Raw genomic sequence first — 19,472 nt, forward strand, 5'->3', positions numbered from 1 at the left:
CAGCCTGTGCTGGAATACAAGGTGCCTCAAAGATAGGCCAAGTTTGCATGCTGCTCTCCAGAGAGCCCTTTACCTCATTACTCACCTTTTCAACTTATCTGACAATAATCACGACGTCAATGCAAACTGACAAGTTAATTCTAGCGAGGCAAGAGCCAGCATACTCAGATGCTTATTTAGAATTGTGTTTTGCTTCTTCATAACCTTCCCACAGACATGTTAGCATCTACCTGAAATTTAACTTCACTCCTAGCTGTCACCTCAGCATCTGTTTCCTACTGAAAACCAAAGGTCCAGGCTCTAAGACACAGTTAGTGGAGCACTCAAGCTATCTTCAGATGGTTTTCTTCACCAAGGAAAGTTTCTGAAGCGTCAGTTCTCCCGCCCTATTTCTCCACTGAGAACTGCAACCAAGTCACACAAGAGTATTCACAAACGATACTTCACAGAGACCTTTCTGCCATATCACAGATGTTTGCCATGTGGTTACTGCCTCTCTGCCCACCAGCACCATGAAAGCACCAATCAGATTTGTAATTTATGGTTCCCAAAACATCAGTTGTTTGAGTAAGTCCAACAGTCCCACTGTTCAAACTACACGCTGGAATTCCCCAAGAGCCACTCTGAGATGAATGACACCTTGCACTTGGGTCCCAAACCAGCTGTCTTCTGCCCTGCAGACCAAGTGGCTCTTTGCCACCTTCAGCAGGAGTCTGTGCTAAGAGAAGTCATATCACAACAGGAAGGGCTGCAGAACAAGCCCTTTTAGCTTCATATCTTGTCCATTCAAACACCTAGATGATGCCTAGGAGAGATGATGAAACAGCAGCACCTATTCTATATATGAGTATGCCCCCCACTTCTAGGCTTAGGACCCAGAGGTGACATTTTGGGAACCAGTGGTTCATACCGTCGGTTCTGCCACCCAATCTAATCCATCCCCAATATAACCAAGGCTTAAAGGTGCCAACAGGCAATTTCAGGTGAAATTCATCTCGATATTTCTTCAATAGCAAGGGGAACACACGCTTCAGAGACCCTGCTTCACAATTTAGCCTCTTTGCTATACATCTTTGCTGTCACTTGACAGCAGTATCAGATGTTTTAAAGTAGGCAGACAACACAAGCAAACCCGTATCACTCTCCACTGAGAAGAAAGGGACTATCACTCAAGAGGCAATTTTAATGCCACATCCCACTCAGATGAGGGAGACAAGTGACTTAGATTCATAAACCCCAACAGAGTGGACAACGGTGAGACAAGTCTCAAAGTCCATGTACAGACATTTATTAATTTCCCACAATGTACTCATTGGATACAGGATAATTGACTAAGTATATAATGAGTTACGGCAAGCAATACAGTATGCCTTGTGTTACTTAATAGTAATAAGGGAAAAGGTGAAAAAGGACCGAGAGAGAGAATAGAGAAAACTGGTCCAGGTTCCTGCGTTGGTCATGTCTGAGTTCATCACGGAGGCATCCATCTTCATGTCTTCTTTTTCCTTTCTATATTTCATTCCTCACCCCCCCAATTTATACACACTTTTATTGGGTCTGTCCCCCAGGTCGACCCACCTGTATCACCTGTATGGGGAGGGGTAAGGTGCTTCATGGGATGATGTAATTAGCATGATCTCGTTAACTTCATTAGCATATGCAGGGCTGTCAACTTTAATATGTATTTCATGGATAATGAAGCAAAGGTCATTCACTGGACAGACAACCCTTGCACCAGATGCACCAGAGCAGAACCATCCTGTCTCCTCAGGGCTCCCTCCTCCAGCTCATCCTGTGCTGTCCAGGCCGCCTTATCAGCTCCAAACTCCACATGAATTACCCTGTGACTTTAGTTTTGTTACTTGTGAGTGTTTGAGACATTCCTCGGCTCGAAGGGCCTCCACTTCCTCCCACATTCCTTCTCTCTTCTCAGGCTGTTTTTCTCAGTCTTTGTTTCTCACAGGCTTGTTTCTCTCAGGCCCTGTTTTGGGGAGTTACAAGTTGTCTCACAGATACATTGCTACCTGTTTGACACGGCAAATACAGTCTGTTGGGTTTTTTTTAAACTAAACTAAATAGCCTCCTCACAACCACAATACACAAAAGAAAATCCTTCTTCAAATTTTGTGGTCCTATAAGAAGAGCTAAGTCCCTTATTATCACCACTATTCCTCGAGGGTAGATACACATATGTTAGCTGACTGAGTAATGCCTCCTAACTTTGGCCTGACCTAGTACAGACAGGCAATCATCACCCCTGACTGATTGGTCTGGATTAGTTGCATTTTTCTTGAGAACTGGGAAAACAAACACACACTGAAGTTTTGTTATGTTGTGCTTACAAACCAAGAGATGATGCCTTTGCGCAAGGTTTGCTTTCCAAGGGGGGTGGGGAAGCAGAGTGTGGTGATGGAGAAATGGATTTGATACTATTTGCGTAACAGAACAAGTTTTAAGCAAAAAGGAAACTTGAGGATGTAGCCAACTTCCCTGATTCCACAAAACAGCTCCACCTATACATACCTACTACCCAAACACTAAAACCAGTTGCTAAAAAGCACAGCTAGGAGAAATCCTCTAACATATATTTCTTACTTTTTGGGCTGACCAACATAGATACAGATTCACTGAAGTTTCTGCTCAGCAGCTGTTTTGAACTGAGCAGTGAGGACAGGATCTTATTCAAATCATAGAGATTATGAGAGGTTAATCCTCTTGACGCTGGCAACACAGACAACTCTGTCAGACGACCTGGTTCCCCAGCCAAGAGGTGAACTAAGCAGTAATCCAAGCTGCCTCTTCTCTTCAATATTCCATTGCAGCCTTTATTTTATTTCATTAATAAAAAGCAGCTTGGGTGCAACATACTGGAGTGAGTTACTGCGTTCATGACTCTCTCAGAAGGCGTATTCTGTTAGATTGTGCTTCCAGTCACTTTGCTTTAAGGAGTTCCCTGCATGTAAGAGATTTCTCCTGAACTTTTAACTGTTTTATGATCAGAAGAGACAGCATCCCTACTCCTGAATCTGTGCCTGATTAGGAAAAAAAAAAAAAAAAAAAATCCATCAAGTCTTCCAGAATTTTTAGATACAGGAGATAAAGACTATTGGGCAGAGAATAAAGGAGGCTTCAAATTTTCAGTGGCATAAATTATCCTTCTCTCAAGTTCTGCAAGGTTCAGAAATATATTATTTTAAGTTAGTGAAAATGCCTTAATTGAATAAGGGAACAAAACCCATGCTATTTAATTTCACACAAAACAGACTTCAACTCATATATGCCCCCAGCTGCCAAAGATTAAGGAAATGTGCATAATGAAAGCCATATCCTTGCACCAGAAGGCAGGAAGAAAGACAGACTGATAACATATTAAGTCTGCTAGGAGCCAGTCTGAGTCAGTAAACTGACTTTGCTGACAAACCAATAGTTCAACTAGTTTATAAGAAAAGCTTCAGTGAAAAAAAAAAAAAAAAAGACAAGGCAAAGAGCAAAAATAAAATAAAATTTTAAAACAACAGCACCATTTAAAAATTAAAAAAAACCCCAAAATTTAAACAAAAATTCCAGTTCAGAAACCAAATGAATGGATAAATCGGTTTGTTTTGAGAATAGTATACACCTCGCTACAGAATAATTTCTTCCAAGACACAGAGCATATGCAGCTGCTGCTCAGACTCTGTACCCACAGGTAAAAGCCACTTAAATGGCTACATTCTTGCCAGAGTTATTAGTTCAAATCACACAGCCTGGTCATGGCAAGGTAATAGCTGCTATAAGACACAAGTACTCTCATACCAAACAAAGAAAAAGCAGTAATTACAGATAGAATAAAACAACTTGTGTGCTTTTCCTTTGGCTGGCGTGTGCTTCTCTCCTCAGTCAACAAAAACACTGAAGTCATCTGTACAGTCTCCCGAATGACTCAGATTTCCACACTCCCTGTTCAGATTTAGTTTAAACGAGATGCACCCTGGAACAAGAGTTGCTGACTAACCACACCAGAAGTGATCGCCACCTAATCACAGCCTTGGTATATTTTCTGGTAGTTTCGATTTAACTTACAGGATTGCAAGCAATCAACCAACTGGAACACAGCTACTTGTCAAGCAGGACTGAGCACAAGCTTGCCCTGAAAAGCACTGAGCTAAAAACTGATAGTAACAAATATCATTGTTCAGCTTCAGAAGTCTAGCATATTCACCAAAACTCAAAAATAAAGCAACAGGAAAGTTGTGGTGGATTCAGTAACTTTTTTTTTTTCCTTTTAAAGCAAAAACATCCCACCATACTACAGCAAATTATAGACTCCCAGGAAAAACAGCACCTGTGTTTTCCTGCACCAAATAATGAAGAAGGAATTTGAAAAATACTTTTAATGAAAATATTAATATTGTGTTACTTAAATATTTACTTGCTTGAGTTCACAAACCAGAGAAAAGATTAATATCTAGAAGATAAAAATAAGCTGACTGTGAGCATTAAGAAAGGGTAAAGGAACTGTTTAGGATATGAGTTATGGTGTAAATTAATGAGACTCCCAGGCAGGAATGGGAGATGTAGCACAACACTGCAGACTAATTCTTTGGCAGCCTGACTTTACTCTTAGAATTCACAAACCGCTCAGACAATTCTGGTCCATGGAAGACACACACAAATTGCAGAAACAGGGCAGTCAGATTGGCACTAACATTTTTGCCCTTTTTTTTTGTTTTTGTTTAAGGTCTTGGGACATTGGTCACTTACAATATTCCCCAGAAGGAAGCTGAAAAGAATGGTTTGAGGGTGTTTGGGTTTTTTCAAGTGAATTTTGTATAGACAGAATGTGTTTTATAAATTCAGCCTAGAGACTGATACCCAGGCAAGCACATGATTTTAACTCCATCTGAGAGAAGCAGCCAAATGGCTGCTCCCCATGGCATTTTTACAGTATCTGAAGGAGCTGCATCTCCCAAACACAATTAGCATTCTCCTGCCAATACTTTTGTTTTGACACAGCATGTACACAAAGAACTGAACCACAACCAGGTCTTACCAATGACAAGGATTATGCCCAAGACTGTTCTCCTGAAACCCATGCTGTTTGCTTGCATTTAGGCCTCCATAAAAATCCAAGTGACATTCCATCAGTCTAAATGACAATAAAATCAAAATCATTAACTAAAATAAACATTCTTAGGTAACAATTAAGTATGAGCAAGTTCCCTCACATGTAGTTTGTTTTTCCATTATTAAAATTTATAAATAAGCAAGATGCTACAACAAAGTATTATCTTAATGTAGTTTGTCTATAGCAAGTAGTTGTCAGAGCAGTAATTCACACCATAATGAAGTTAGTGCTGTGAGGTTCATAAGACAAGAGCCCTTTGGGGTCACTAACTCTAATGTTGGTTCTCCCATCACCTGTACCACTTAAGCCATTCAAAAATCATTCCTGACATCCAGTGTACACTTTAATTAATGGCACACTCATACCTTCTACATCTTATATCAACACTATCCTCCACCTTAATGTTTTTCCTCACCCTGTGTTTAATTTCCTGATGTTTTTAATGGACAGGAGTCATAGATCCCACCAGTTTCTGTTTATCAGCACCATGGGGCTAAGTCACAAGGGCACCCCAATGCTTTTCCTTTCACCAAGCTTTGCATTTTTCAGAAATTGTTGTCACTTGCCTTTAAGTGCATAGCTCTTCTACATAGTATCAACTCATTTTCATTACTGCTGTCCTCAGGGTCATTACATTATATTTATCTACTTCCAAATTTATTATGTCATTAGGACTTGTCTTAAAAACAACTTTGACACACACATTCCTACTTTTCTTGCCACACCACAAGCACAAGACATCTATCTGCTTCTCCCACCAGTCTTTGCAACATTACTAGCTTCTGCTACAGCCAGTTCCTTATATATTTTACATGTTTTCTGCCAATTCCAATTTTCTTAAAAAAGAAATGTCTGCTATGTTAATTTGTGAGATATTATAAAAGTCCAAACAGATGCGTGCTTTCATCTAGAAACAACAGGTTAGCCCAGCACAGTATTCCTCTCGCAAACCCACACCACATTTTATACGTGATGACCTTCCAAACTGCTGCCACCCGTCTATAAAGTTTTTATCATTCTCTCTTTAAAATTTATTTTAAACATTGCATATTATCACAGTCTTGCCTGCTTTTGAAGTCAAGACTCATACTTACACATGTTTATCACCCATCTCCTTATCTTCCTGTCAAGCCACAGAAACCACCTTTCTCATTCTCCAGTTAGGTGATGTCACTGCTTACCTACAGCAGTAGTTAAACTTCTGCTAACATAGCTCCGATTTCAAGCACTGCATGTTTTAGCACTCTGGGCTACAGATTAGCAGACAGAAATTCAAGGTTTTAACAGTTTTGCTCCCACCCCGTATATCTGCGCATTATTTTCAGTGTCATTCTCATAAGAAACAATTCCTACAATTCAGGTCATACCCGGATCATCTTTGTTCAACTCCCTGTCCCTAGGCACAGCAGCTCGACTCCTTCCTTTGTGAGACTGGCTGTTTCTCCTTTTCACGTGACCAAAGCACCTTCTGTTATCTATTTTAATACCTTTTGCAAGACAGCACCTTGTCTGCTGAGGTGGAAGACCCTGCCTTAGCCCTGGACTTCCTGATCCTCAAGATACACCTTCCTTTTACAAACTGCTTTGTTGCCCACACCTCTCAGAGGTTCTGTGTTTGCTCACAAAGTCCTGACGCAATAATGATCAGGTGAATCATCAGCTCTGGGGTCATTTCCTAGGTGGAGCCTTTTCTGTTATTTGAGATGCTAATATTTACCCCCGGAGCTTCACTGAATTTCATGCCCTCCTCTGTATCCAAGCTCCACGCTTCACCAAAAAGCTTCTTCAGTTTCTCTAGAGGTTTAACAGTTACTGATCTACATGTTTATCTGTTTAACTTAACCTAGTTTAAGTTGTGATCATCCAAACCAAGTTCACTTCTACATTCAGCTTCCCTGAAGCATCTTCTGTGCTTCTTAAAGCCACACCTACAGTTAACTCCATCAATTTTATGGCTTCAGCTGCTATCTGATGATGAAACGGCCAGATAACACAGCTCTCTGTACCCAGCCATTCACTCTCTGGTGTGGGGAGTTAGTCTCTGACAGTGACAATACCCAGAAATACTTCTCTCTAACCATATTACGAGATTTCTACCCACATTTAAATCCTGGACTACGTGCAGTAGTTCTCTTGCGCTATCACAACAAAATCTCTTATCAGCTCTTCCCAAAGCAATTTCAGCCCAGCTGGTTTCTCTTTATCCACACTAATGCCGCTTTACAATTTTGCATCACTAACACACAGTGGAATTTTCCCAGTCACCTTTATTCCTCTCTTTCCAGAGCAGCACATCCCCTCCAACATCTCTGTTTCCCTCATAACTCACACTCCTCGTGGCTCCTGCTAATCTTATGAGGGCTAGTTCCAAGTCCTACACCAATAGCCTCCTTCCCACCGCTTCAGTCACAAGCTCCCCACTTTGCTTTACAACACTAATGTGTTTGCAGCCCCTTGGAAACAAACTCAAAACTACTAATTAAAATGTTTTTCACTTTATATAACTGTATCAGTTGTCATTTCAGGATCATGTAATCCCTCTTTCATCTCCAACACCTGCTCTTTCCTGATGTTCTGTAAGAAAAAAAACACAACGCAGGCCCTCAGCAAACGTGCACAGGGTTAACTCATACGTATTCAGACTTCTGTCCTCTGCTGCTCTGCTCCAGTAAAGCCTGAACACATTTCTATATTGACTAAAGTGTCAGACACATACAGAACAGCAACTTCAAACTCAAGTTTACAATAAAAGTAAAAGGTTTGTTGGTAGAGCTCTGTTAAACCACACTCCTCCCACCTAGTCAAAGTGTAACAAAATAGTGATTTAACACTGCAATCCAATAGGTCGTGGCATGTCATGATCTCTTTTTAACCATGGAAAAATATGTAAACACTTCTCATTGTAGTCAGATTAGTCAATACAACAGCCACGTACCTCTACTCAAGTAACAGACATTACCAAACTCCATTCTTCCCAATCCTTCAGTACCGAAAGAGTGAGGAGTACATACTTCATAATAGCTTCTCCAATCTAAGGAAAGGCACACCAACCTCTGTTGTTGTGATGTTCAAGTTAAAAAAAACAGTTCACTCTAAAAAGCATAAATTTGTCACACAGATGATAAACAACATAAAGCTGCCGAGAACTACAGAAATTCCTTCATCAATTTTAATTCAGAATCTGATCTTTTTCTAGAAGACTCTATATTGTTACACTAAAAAATACTATGTCCTACAGAGGGTCATATTAGATGATTACAACAATTCATTCTGGCCTTGTAACTGTAGAGTTTCTAATCAGCTAATCTCCTCAAAAAATCTCCTACTAAAATGGAGCATACACAGACTCCACTTACTTAATTTGATATGTCAAAATCTAATAAAATTTTGCACACGCAGCAAGTTATACCAGGTAGGAAAGGCTGAAATAAAATTACCGTTTCACATCTATTTTTCCCTTCCCACCAATCCATATCCATGTTGCATGCCAAATTCAAATCACATACTACAAGTTTAGATTCAGACTGAGAGTTCAAGGTCGGGGGATGTTTGAACCAGAAGAACATTTTAACAAGAATTAATTTTGTTAAAAACCAAGACTTTATTAATCTATGAAATGGCATTATGATTTTGGTAGAGTTAGAACTCCCAAATCCAAGAATCAAGACAATCCCAGCTTTCTAGTAATTTATGGCACCTCAGACTCTCAAAGAGGAGCCACATGAAATGTGCTTTTCACAGAGGCCAAACGATCTTCTGAAGAACACCACCTGCTTGCCTTTGAAGAAGTCTCAGAATGAAGAATAACTCATGAAATTGGGAGGGTGAACAAAACAAGAATAACAATTTTCTAAAAACGTGTAGCAGATCACGCGGCAGTCAAATTCCTTCCTCACCCAAAACTACCGTGACATCATTTCAATTAGTGTCTGGTACTCCTGGCCCTATAGGAAAAAACAGTTATTAAGGATTTCCAGAATAACAGTTTTTACATCTTCAGAGTATAATTTTAGACATAACACTCCACAGAGACTTCATTTGCAAAGGACTGTGGTTGTTGCAACAGAAGACTGTGACAACTAAATGTGAATCACCACAGGTACTGAAAATCTGAAGTCCCTTGACATTTCCTGGAAACATGTTCTGAGGTTTACACAAGCCCTCAGGAAAGCAAAATCTCTCTAAAGGGTTTCTCTCTAGAAATCTAAATATCTACGTATTCACATATATATATTTATTCCTTGAAAACCGCTATACTTGCTAAGCAGAAATGTTCAGTTTACAACGTAGGTTAAGTGAAATTTCACCCAGAGTTTCTTCATGCTTAGTCTTTCCATCACTACCTGACTATATGAAACTGGTTTGAAATATCCTTAAGACATAGAAAAATTAAAAAAAAAAAAAAAACAGAACACAAAACTCTGAAAGAACTCAGTTTACACAGCAGTCTTTGAATAATCTGGTCAAGGATTTGCTGAAAAAAAATGTCTTACAGTAAATATCTTGTGATACTCAGGATGCTAACAATCAGTACAGAGCAGAATAAATCACACAGCTCCCCATGCTTGAAGTTTATAAAGCTGTCTGGCCTCATTCAGGTATCCAGTGGCACAAAAAATAAGATAAATCTATGACAACTCCAAAAAACATGGCAAGCCAAGAGAGGTGGCAACAGAAAAGTCCCGTGAAGGTTCAGAAGCACGGTGCACCTTCACCAACACATGAGGCTCCAAATCAGTGCCCGACCCTGGGGGTTTGCTCTCTGTGCACAGCACCACTACCCAGGCCTCTCGCCAGCTCAAATGCAGCCCTGGTACAGCTGAGCAGAAAGAATGACTGGTGGCAGAAAGACACAAAAATGCAAGACAGCAGGACAACACACGACAGATTTGTTACAATCCTTGTTTGTCCCAAAATACCCAACGATCTCCCAGGCCTTGGACAACTGCCCTATATCATCCTTCAGAAAAGGTTTCAGGTGATGCAGTACCTGCATCAGCTCATTTTGCCTTATTCAAGCATGCCTGCACCCCTGCTACAGGGCCTGCAGTACTGTGCTGCCGTAAAAGCTTAAAAGAATCAAGGGTTTAATGGGCCACTACATTTAGCTCCAGACCCAAACACCATTCCTCAGGAGAGGCCAAAGATGACAGCAGGATGGTTATATGTTGCAGACTTCATCTGGACAGAGGGGTGATGCCAGAAGTCTTTTAGCATGCAATTTTTTTTTTTTTTAATGATGTTTCTTAAACTGAGTGTTACTACATTGGCCTGAGCTGAGAAAATAAGCATTGAGTATGCCAATATTCAAAAGCATAATTCTGCAGTTATTTTATACTTAATAATTATGTCTCCATGGTGGAAGTGCTGGAGTCTGTTTAGCCAAGCATTTAGCTGTAAAGAATTAAGAGAGTTAAGTCACAGGAGCTTTAAGTAATACGGTTAAAACCAGTATTCCTTAAAGGGACACAGCCAAGTCTGGAAGCCAAACTTCTTTTAAAACTCGAGATCATCTCAAACAAGTCACCTCCTCAGATATGCCATTCCAGCCCAATTCACTTTCCATTCATACGGGATGTTCAATGCAAGGAAGAGCATCAGGAGTCTGAGTTCAGCATGAAGTTGTTGAAAGACCATACCTTCTTTATGTTCCTAGATGCCCAAACTCCCCATATACAGGCAAGCAAAAAGGGAACAAAATCAGTTTTTTAATCCCTTTAAAACAGTTTCTAACCCATGCATCCTGCCCAGCAATGTTAAGACCTTTACAAATTCAAGCCTGGCCAGCAAAAGTAAAATGTGCAAACAAAGCAGGTGAGGTTTATATATACCTGAAAACACCTCAATTTAATTTTCTCTCAGCATAGTATTTCCATAAACTGATGGTCTCTGAACATATGCTTCCATGTTGAATGCAGGTACCCAACTTCCTTACAGTTCTTTCCAAATCCCACCCCAACTCATCTGACAAAAGGATGAACATATCGACACTCCAGAGCAGTGAGCTAGAGGGAACATAAACTGAGTCACAACCATTAGCTGGCAGTGTTTCCTCTCATTTTTAAGATGTCCTCAGCTAGCTGTCAGAGAGACAGCGTACCTGCCAGTACTACGCTCCTATTCGTTGCCACTTTCCATGACAGCAGGACATGAATGCATGTCATAACTCAGTGCTTATGAAGTTCAACCAACATCAGGCAAAAGAATTCCTCAGCTGAGGACTTCTCATCCCCTAACTTGATCCCATAGCCACAGCTGGTCTCTTGCATTCCATGCTGGACAAGAAGGAAAAAGTCACTAATACCTGCAGGTACTCAGGGTGTTATTTGTTAGTTAGAAGTGTAATTATTCAAGTATTCAAAGTTAATAATGGGGAAAATAACCTAAAAGGACATTAAGGAATCTATTCTGAAAGCCTGGTGAAGGATGTGGGCATCTCAGCTTTTTGCGATACGCCAAGTAAACCTCACTTGCATCTTTCCATTAAACTATCAACCAGAGGTTTCTTGGTTTAACTTTTTTTTTTTTTTTAAATCTGGATTAAACTTGAAGCTTTCTTCCCAGCTGAACTAGAAATACAGATGGTCATAGTGTATTTCATAATGTATTTAACTGAAATCTATGAACTCATCACAGAAGACAGTATTAGTCATATAAAGGGAGTTAAACAGAGAAATGCTGAAGAGTTCATATGCCTACAGTACTACTTCAGGTCTTTTAAAACTTGCAAATAGTGCTCCAACTCAAAAACTGTTAAACAGGAAAATAACTATTTTGGATCCCCCCTATGATTTACTCTTACAAAACAATTATTTAAGAGCTACCTGAAGTAGTTATGATCAAATCAAATACAACTGATTTGTAGCAATACACAAGGGACATTTCAGAGTGCGTTAATTTCATAAAGCTGAGGATAATTATTAGAAAATTGACTGAGAATAATAAAATTGAACAAAAATTGTGATATCAGATGCAGGAATCATTTATTAAGAGTTTTCTATGGGGCCAAAAAGTCACTACTCCTCAAGCAAGAAGGACGGCTGAAGTCCACTCCATCCCAGAGAGCTATAAGCCATGGTAAATATACAAGGAATAAACAGTATCAATACAGGTTGGGTAGCTCTAGGTGTAGGAAGTTAGATGCAGGGGAAAGCCCAGCCCATTAATTGACTTACCTGCTAATGGTGAAGAAGTAACAGGCACCCAATAAACATTTTCCCCGTGATGGGGGTGAGGCAAGTACCTGTGAGACCCAGTGAAGATGATGTTAACCATCCAAGATGCAAATAATAAAAATCAGAAGGTCTAGATAACCACCACTCAGATGTCAGTGAGAAAGTCTGTAGTCCGGTGACATTTGCTTTAAATGCGTCCTGAGAGATTAGATAACAGGCTCCAAGGAGAGCAGAGTATGACGCTTGAGGCGACACTCAGTGCACACTTGTAGGAGGACAGGTACCTACAGATCACTGAGCACACCAGACATGTCTGAAATGTCTAAGGAGTTACAGTTTCAAAAAGATTACGTCTACTATTCAACACCAGTTTGGAAAGACTGATTTAAACTACAGAGATTTAACACAGAGACCTTTTTGAGACATACGACTTACTACTGCAGGATAGTCTCATTGAAGTTTAAAATGACGTAATATGGTGGAAAGACAGTGTAACAGAGTAACAGTTAGCAACTGGAGAGAACAGTCATTAGTGGGGTTACCCATAGCAAATGCCTGCCATGTTTTAACATTTTCATTCCTAGATTGGGCATTTGCAGTTTATACAAAACCATGCAGGACACAGAAGCCAGACAACAGGCAAATAATGAAAACAGCATTATGCACAGCAGCCTAGTCAGGTATAGGGAAGGCCTAAGAGAAAAGAAAATCCTGCTAAATGAAGAGGGATCTGATCCAAACACCCAGGATATATCTTGTAGAATAGGAATCCGTATCACAGAAAGCATCTGCCAAATTTTACAGGTCACAGTAGACAAGCAAAACATTATTTCACCAAATTCCTTGGCAAAGATGGCTAATGGATGCACAGATAAACACAAGCTGGCAATAAGAATAAAGCAGATTTCCGTTCTCCATTTAATGATGATGAGATCAACACAGGAATATTAAATGCAATTTTCAATTCTATAGAAACTTCAGAAGTATGGTCAGAAAATAAAGATTGCGAAGACGAGCAAATTCAAATGCTCAAGAGAAACCTTTCAAACTACAGGCCCCAGATGTCTTTCCATCTAACAAGAGACGAGAATAACAAGTTGCTTTCACACACTCCCCACAAAGAAAATGCCAGCTTTAACCTACCAAAGAGGCAGAGTAGGGGAAGACCCTGCACACCCTCACAGCAGCTCCCAACCTGTTTGCAAGATGACACAATGAATTATCTGAATGAAAAAGCCAGAGAGCAAGAGTTATTAGGCACATCACTCTGGTTTAAGCTCTCTTGGAACAGCACTGAGAACAGCTTTCACTGAGTGATTAAAGTATTTTCCAAAACATCAAGTAAAATTTGATCACAAGGCATAAAAAAAAAATGCAGGAGGAAATTCAAAAGGAAATTTATAAAAGGATCATTTGCCATCAGACATATGCATTTCACATGCCTCCAAGTCAAATATTTGAAATAAGGTCCTGGATTTAAAAAAGCAGTTTCATTTGCTTGGACTTTATATGCCATTGTGTAAATTGCAACTAGCTCTCAGAGCTAGTTCTGTTACAGTTGAAAATTAGGATCTTTCAGCGTTTGGATTAAAAACAGCACTTTGTTGTATATTAAAACTGGATGTTAATAACAACCTTTATAAGTTTGACCTGGCAGATCCCAAACTGAAGGAGTCAGCTGAGAGGACACCAAGTGAGCAAGAAGAAAACAGACACTATTCAAATTCAGGAAGCACCTCTACACACTTCCTTCATCCCACTGAAAATTACACAGGGTTTTCAAGGAGCTCTTCGTTCCTAAATACTTAAAACAAAGACTCTATACTGTTTGTTGAAACTTCTGCAGTAAGTGTCCAAAGCTGAAGGAGAGAGGGTTTGAAACAGGAAAATAAATGACCGCCCGTGCATCACAAGTCAAATGTGGTCTCTAGGTTTTAAACATTCCTATTATTTAACAACAGAAGCTTGAAAAGTTTTCTTTCCAATTAAGCTACCAATTACAGCTTTACAAACCCCAAACTTAAATCTCAATGCAAAGAAGCTCCTTTAGTAGCAAAGACTATTTTATCTTAGTGTTATCCACATTTCTAATGTACTTAATTTTGTTCCAACACTGCATACACTGGTAGCTTCCTGACTAATTACAGCTAGAGAAAAGGAGTTCATGATACTTACATAGCAAATTCTTCATGAAGCATTATATTTTTATTAATACTCTACCTTTACAACCTGTACTTCTGCTGCTACTTTTAATGTCCAATTCTGTTCTTTTCCATTTTGATCTACACAGACAGGCAGGTTTTTTTTCAATTCTGCAACCATTTCAGAATACTGTCACAACACAGCAATCCAATTACCCTATTACTAAGAGTACCATTTACAAGTGTGCAACGTAGGGAGCTCCAGCTAGAGATCTTCACCCTTGAGACAGAAAGAGCTGGAGGCACTGCATTCAGCACTACAGAGAGCACAGAGGTAAGTTGAGGCTATTGCATCAGTGGGAGAAAAAAAACCTTTAAACACAAAAAAAAAAAAAGCCCTCACATTTGATTACCAGGCTTCTAGTTATCAATATTTCTGAGTACTCCACAAGACAGAAATGAAAACACCTTTGTTATCGTTAACATCCCGTTTTCCCTGTTTGCTTCTTTCACATGGATGTCAACAGAGTTCAATTCAGTGGACAGGGACTAGAACTCAAATTTTGCTGGCAATACAGGGATGCACAGTTAAATTCACTGAGTAGTATTCCAACACTCCAGCTATACCGACAAAAACGTCACCAGATAAGCAAGCTTTTCTGACTCTTCAGAACAGCAGCAAGATGAACAGTAGGCAAAAAAATTAACATCCCTAAACTCCAGACAGTCATTTCACACACCTGTCAAAATTTTAGAGTGCAAGACCAGAAGAGATCACCTCACTCAATCTCCTACGTATCTCAGGCACCAAATCCCACACAGATACTGCGGATCAGGCCCCAAGACAAAAGCACATTAGACAACAGCACTATGGCCTCATGGAACTAAGCCAGGTACCACGCACAGGGCTGAGGGAAGATCCCCATTGCCAATATCCTTGCAACAGCAAAGCATTTCAGACATTGATACAGTGAACAGGACAGACAGGTATGAGACAAAGAGACACAGTTTTTACTGTAATTATCAGATGGGTAAGGTAGGTCAAGAGGTTAGGAATACAATGGCACTGAAAACACAGCATAAGCTGTTATAAAGCAGAGAGAAGGAAAACTAGAAGAGAACCATCACTGTCTTGAGACAGCAAGAGCTGGTGACGAAGTAAGACATAATAAAAGTGGGCAAGTGAAAGGGTCTGAAATGTGTTTCAGGACAACGATGCAAACAGAGCAAAGGAACTGATGACAGAGTACCCGTAACCGGGTGATCCAACCTCAGCAGGGTCCTCCTTTGCTATGACGCTTGGAAGCTGTGCTGAGATGGCAGTTATTTCTATCGGTAAATCAGAAGACAGCAAAGATCAGAACAAGAAGTATAATTAAGTTGAGATCTGAGGTAAAATCCAGACTTCCAAGAGAAGGCCAAGAAAGTTAATGATGCAAGATAGATGTGAAAAACTAGACTGCTTCACTGGGATTAGTTTTATTTAATATGTGCTATTTTCACAAATACAACACTAAATGCAAACTAATAAAGCAAACTATGCCAAGAGAAGATTATCAGACATAATCCAGACACAGCTGCTCCAAACAGGAGTGTATGCAATCTCTTTTGCACTTAAGCAGTAGAATCAAAATACGAAGAAGTATCCTCTGAATGCCTCAATCATGTAATATTCAGGAACTGTTTTCTCCTTCACTTCACTGACACCCTCTGCCTATTTTCTTGCTTCAAAGGAATCCCTTAATTTGCTCCTACAACAGCCTGTTACCACTGGCTCACTCCACACATCCTCCGAACACTTGCAGGTGAGCCCAGACTCACAATTCCTCTGAGCTTAGATTTTCTGTCAGGTACTCCTATGGCAGAAACAGCTCAATAATTCTGAAAAAACCCAAAACCAACCAACCAAACAACAACAAAAAAAAAGGCAAAAAAAACCCCAACCTGATTGGTTCTCTAAGAAGAAAACGTAAAAGAAATGTACCACTAAACATGAGATCATACATGTTAGCTGCTCTTTCAGGAACAAAGGCAACACTCAGACATGTTTGGTGTGCACTGTTTTAGATTAGCCATTCATTAAAATACTATTAATGTGCGTAATTGAAGGGGGAAAAAAAATAAATCAATGAATTACAACACTACCTTCCTGGCTGTCAGGCATCTTGTTACACAGCCACTTAGGGGTTTTTCCACATTTCCCTTTATCTGTTAAACTGTAATTCAGGGGCTATTAACAGTGTCCCAATCGCACCTATATTTATTTCACGTTTTTTTTAATTGTCTTTCTTTTTTAATCACAGATCTACAGCATCCAATCCCACATTACTATGCAGTCTTACATGTGCACCATTTTTAATGGAAAAAAAGTAGCTTTTCCAACTTTCTTATTAACAGCTGCACTGTTTTCTCAGCAAGATTAGTTCATTTCAGTGGAAAAGGGAAATGCAAGAAAATTGTCACCTTTTTTAAAAAACAAGAAGTGACAGTTAATAGAGTTTTCTTCTCCTTGCCCCAAAACTTACTCTTTTGTATCAGCTCATGGCTATCTGTTTTGTTTTTCAGACTGCTCTACCTCAGCATACTTCTTCCATTTTATGTTTAATGGTTCATACTTGTGAGATCTCACCAGCTCACTCTTTCAGTCATAGCTATTTCAGAAAACACGTTTCTTCAAGTTAAGTAAATTGACTACATTCTGCATTCTTATAATAAAGTTGCTCAGTATCATCTATCTAAATTACTGCTGGTATTTTCTACTGTCTTAGCACAGCAGATGGAAAGATACAACTTTGAGAATAATTCTCCATCACATACAGTCACCAGCCACCTCAAGTTTCTTCTTTAGCTCTTTACACATAACCAAAGCAGCAGTCAAACACAAGAGCGCATGAGTCCAGGCTGCTGAAATGCTTTTGTTCCAAAGACTCTACAGACCAAGAATTAACACCCTGAAAAGGCAAGACATGGTCAGTAACTCAATCATCCCATTCGTATTCTTTCACTACTCTTTGTAGATAGGGTATAAATACATCTTTAACACAGTCAGCTCCAGGTGGCATCAAAACCACATTTCTTTAAAGGACAGCCTGAGAACATTTTGAGGATGAAGCACCCAAAAGAATGAAGAAACACCTGTGATGTGTAAACACCCCTGAGCTTATAAGAATCAGCTTCAATGAAGACGTTTTGGCAGAGCCTTCAAAACGGACTAGACAAGTCTACCAGAGATGCTATGTGTGCTGCACAGTTCACAAAGAACTACATCAAAAACATTTTTAAGATAAACTTCACACTTGTACACCTCTCCTAACTTTTTAAACACAACAGATGTTTAATAAAAGGGCTGAAACTTATTTTAAAAACACTCTCCTACAAGAACAGCACTATCCCCAAAATAACGCACACTCAAGATACTCTGTTGGCATCTTTTTATTAACACCATCATCAAAACAAGGATTTTGATTCAAAAAAAGTGATGGACAGCTGGATGAAGAGCTGTTACCAATTCAACCAATGTGAGTGGAAGAAGAGCTAAACTGTCAGCAGCACACCAGTGCCATTTTTTCTATCAAACCTGGCAAAGGAGTTGAGAACATTAAAACTACACTTTCATGCTGCAGGGCACGGCTGGCATCCCGGGACCCCCTGTGACCACAGTGTTCGGGTGCAAAACGCTGATGGGAGGCACGTCCCAGTAGTGTGAGTCCTGGCAGATGGTTTTCTCCGGGGATTTGGGGGTTTTTTTGGCACAAGAGGGCAAGAAATTTAAACTGGAGATAGAGAGCAAGCTGCCAGCACTGTAACCCAGCCTGCATGAGAAAGTGCCGCCTTTCAGTAACCTGTTCAGCAAGGGAACGAGGCTTGATAGCAGGACGAGAAGATAATTAGTAACGTATCTGAAATAATAATGCATGCCACAGGCGGGTCTGCGGAGAGTAACAACCGCAACGTTAAAGCCAGCGACGGCAACCTGCTGCCTGCGAGGACAGTTTCCCTGAGCGGCAGCGTTTCAACTCCAAACGAACTACGAAAGTCAAACACGGGCTCCTCCTCGCTCCCGGGGTTTTGGCACCGGCCGGGACTGCTGCCCCTCGACATCGCACCCGCTCCCTCGCCTCTCCCCGCTCCGAAGCCCGCCCTCGCCCCGGGACGGACGCCTCACGCCCGGGACTCGGGGTGCAGGTGGGCGCTCCCGCCCGAGGCCGGCACGGCTTGCCCGCCCTCGACGGAGCACCGGGCTCCGCCGGGAGGGAGCGAGGCCACCGGGATGCCCGTCCCCGCTTCCGAGAGACACGGGTCGTTCCTTTAAAGCACGGCAAGCCCAAGCCCCACGCACGCGTGAAGCCTCCCAGCCGTGCTCCCGCTCAGGAGCGGGGCGCCCGGGTGACAGCTAACTTCGGCGGCAGGTGCGCGGGGCGGGCGGGCTCGGCCTTCCCTCTGGGGGTGCGGCGGCTTCGCCCCACGCGAGAGGCAGCAGACCCCCGGGGCGGGACATCCGCGGCCCCCCCAGCGCCCGGTCCGGCTGGGGGCGCTGCCGGCACCGGCCACCCTCTGCCCTTTCCAGCCGGGCCGTCGCCCCCCGCCGCTCCCGCTGGACCCCGCCCGGCCGCCGCCGCCGCCACTCACCTCGCACACACAACAGAGACATGGCGGCGGCCGCCGCGCCTCAGCTGCGGCCCCGCCAGCCGCCCCCGGCGCTCCTCATGCCGCCCCGCTGCCACGGCTCGGGCGGGCTGCCGAGGCGGCGGCGCCGTGAGCGGGGGCGGAGCCGTCCCGGTGGAGGGGGCGGGGCGACACCGGCCGAGGCGGGGCGGGGCGGGGCACCCCTCCCGTCGCGCCGCCACCGCTACCCCGCGGCGGCCGATAGGGGGCGCCACTGCCCCCCCCCCGTCGCCAGGGCAACCGCTCGGGCCTCGGGCAGCGGCGGGTGCGGAGTGCCCCCCGCCATTAACGCGGCGGGAAGGAGCCTCCCGCCGCCGGTGCCTTCCCGCTTCCTGAGCCCGCCTGAGGAAAGGGAGGGCTGCACGTGGTTGGGTGGGGTTTTTG

The 19,472-nt window shown here is 41.9% G+C and overlaps 1 protein-coding gene across 2 annotated transcripts in view; it reads right to left on the minus strand.

The window, feature by feature from the left end:
* The window catches only part of UNC13B (unc-13 homolog B), a 219,561-nt gene extending 200,382 nt beyond the window's left edge, over window positions 1–19,179 (minus strand). For both annotated transcript variants that reach the window (XM_074812733.1, XM_074812732.1), the window contains exon 1: window positions 19,053–19,179. In XM_074812733.1, coding sequence (XP_074668834.1) covers window positions 19,053–19,074 — 22 coding nt within the window. In that variant the 5' untranslated portion in view covers window positions 19,075–19,179. The remainder of the gene's footprint in view (window positions 1–19,052) is intronic.
* Between the last annotated feature and the right edge of the window lie 293 nt (window positions 19,180–19,472).

The sequence above is a fragment of the Strix aluco genome, chromosome Z (genome assembly GCF_031877795.1).
Source record: "Strix aluco isolate bStrAlu1 chromosome Z, bStrAlu1.hap1, whole genome shotgun sequence".
NCBI classification, from domain to species: Eukaryota; Metazoa; Chordata; class Aves; order Strigiformes; family Strigidae; genus Strix; species Strix aluco.